Source organism: Bidens hawaiensis, unplaced genomic scaffold (assembly GCF_021521415.1).
Source record: "Bidens hawaiensis isolate Kalapana, Puna unplaced genomic scaffold, B.hawaiensis_p1.1 tig00009985_1, whole genome shotgun sequence".
In the NCBI taxonomy this organism is placed as follows: Eukaryota; Viridiplantae; Streptophyta; class Magnoliopsida; order Asterales; family Asteraceae; genus Bidens; species Bidens hawaiensis.
In genome coordinates this window covers 40563-42588 of record NW_027491758.1, presented here as the reverse complement: position 1 = coordinate 42588, position 2026 = coordinate 40563, and the positions used below count along the sequence as shown (strand labels likewise).

General features: G+C 35.4%; 1 protein-coding gene across 1 annotated transcript; it reads left to right on the top strand.

Moving 5' to 3' along the window:
* The first annotated feature begins 419 nt into the window (after window positions 1-419).
* On the top strand, window positions 420-1715 carry LOC143534025 (uncharacterized). The gene is made up of 2 exons (XM_077028630.1): window positions 420-952; window positions 1360-1715. The coding sequence occupies exons 1-2, from the start codon at window positions 649-651 to the stop codon at window positions 1443-1445; spliced, it is 390 nt and encodes a 129-aa protein (XP_076884745.1). The 5' UTR covers window positions 420-648; the 3' UTR covers window positions 1446-1715.
* The last annotated feature ends 311 nt before the right edge of the window (window positions 1716-2026 follow it).

Sequence of the window (2026 nt, the reverse complement as noted above, 5' to 3'; positions counted from 1 at the left end):
AAACATAATCAAATAATATGCAACTAAAAGAATTTACATTTTAACGAATAATGTGTAACCAAACTTATATATAAAGTTTACATGAAAATACACATTTAACTCGATCAAAGTGAGTTTGTAAACCCAATTGAAAACCTATGAAGAGTGGGCGTGGTAAGACAACCCTTGAGAGCTCGTGGAGCCCGAACTGAGTGCCACACAGATTATATAAAATTCTTATAGCTTTTAACGTGATATTGATTATGAAACAAACATGTCCCATCTCATGCTTATATAACTCTTGATTTGTCTTCAAAATTAGCATATACATTTAGATAGTAGTGATTTAAAATGTTACAAGTCACAAAAAAAAGAAAAAAAAAAGCAAGTTGCAATTAAGTGTCTTTTAGCCGATGATTTGTACATATATAACTTAAAACCAAAGTTTAAAAACATGTAACTTAAGTCTTAAAAATTAAAAACACAAAAAATAATTCAAAACGGTTGAACCAATCAATTAATTTAGCAAGTTGGGTGGTGGGCCATCTCAGTTGCCAACGTCTCTTAACCTTTATAACTCACTTCCATATTAATCCAACCAATCACTCCGATTCACGACCCGTTTGGGCACCCCAACCCGAACCCTTCACGGGTCGGGCACCACCGGGCATGCCTTCACCACCACCACCACCGTCATCCTCCGCCACCCTCTACAAACAAAAGTCATGGTCGCCGGACCTTCACCGGGAAGAGGAGTGGACTCGGCGGAAAGGCAAACACCTCCTCCACCGTCGCCGGAAAAGCAAGAGTGTCACCGATGAAGATATCGATGAGCTTAAAGCTTGTTTTGATTTAGGGTTTGGGTTTGATTATGATACTATTTCCAAATCTTCGTCGGTGTCGTCTTCTTCGGCTTATTCGGACCCCGATTTATCTTCCACATCAAGCAGCCCTCACACCATAATCAATCGCGGTAATTGTTTAAATTTTGCTCATGATTTACGAGCTACTCGAGATCAGATCGATAAAAAACTCAAAACGTGCCGAGCCTTATCGAGATCAAGCCGAGTCCAAGACGCTCTTTATTTATCGAGTCTGAGCTCGAACCTTGTATGATAAGATCATTTAGGTCGAGCACTAAAGAGTCTGGTCTACTTTAAAACTTTTACACTTTTAGAAACACAACACATAAGCTCGGACCGAGTTTACGCTCATTTAATATTTTTTTTTGAAAATATATAAAATAATTTAAAAATATATATAAATTAATTAATAAAATAATTAACAAATAAGTTCATGACTTGACTCGTTTACACCGCTATAACATTATACTATGAAGTTGTAGTTGCAATAAATGAATTGTGAAATGTGTGGTTGAAGGGGATAATCCGCAGACGGTGAAGACAAGATTGAGACAATGGGCGCAAGTGGTTGCTTGTTCGGTGAGGCTATCGTCATCATCATGAAAAAACAAAAAGATATACCAACCATGGTTAGATCAGCTAACCCAAGAAAGAGACTGTAGATTAAACAAGTTTGGTTTGGCCGACCAAAGACCAACTCTTTGTTTGGTTTCTAAGATATTTTCCCTTTTTTAATGTCATCATGTTGTGGTTCTTTTTCTATAGTGTCATGTTTTGTGTGTATTTTTTTTCTTTTTATAGAGGTGTTAAATTGTGATCCTTCTGTATTGTTTGTGGATGTTTTTTTTGTGAAAAGAAAGTTTTAGATTTTTTTTTAAAGTTTATAACGTTGTTGAAGAATCGAATCAGTCAGGTTAGGCGTAGTTGTCTATTGACAGTAATAGACCATGTTTCTTATTATAACTGAAAGACTTTCTTATATGAAGGATTATTTTAAAATCAATTTTTACTTTTTTTATTCTTCACGACCGATAAAGATAATTTTATTAAATAGATCAAAATGTCAATCACCCCAAACTACCGGTACCATTTACACCCAATTACAGTACACTTAACCGCCCACAATTGTTACAGAAACTTACAATATTCCCATCATCCATTATATATATAGTTACTTCATAGCT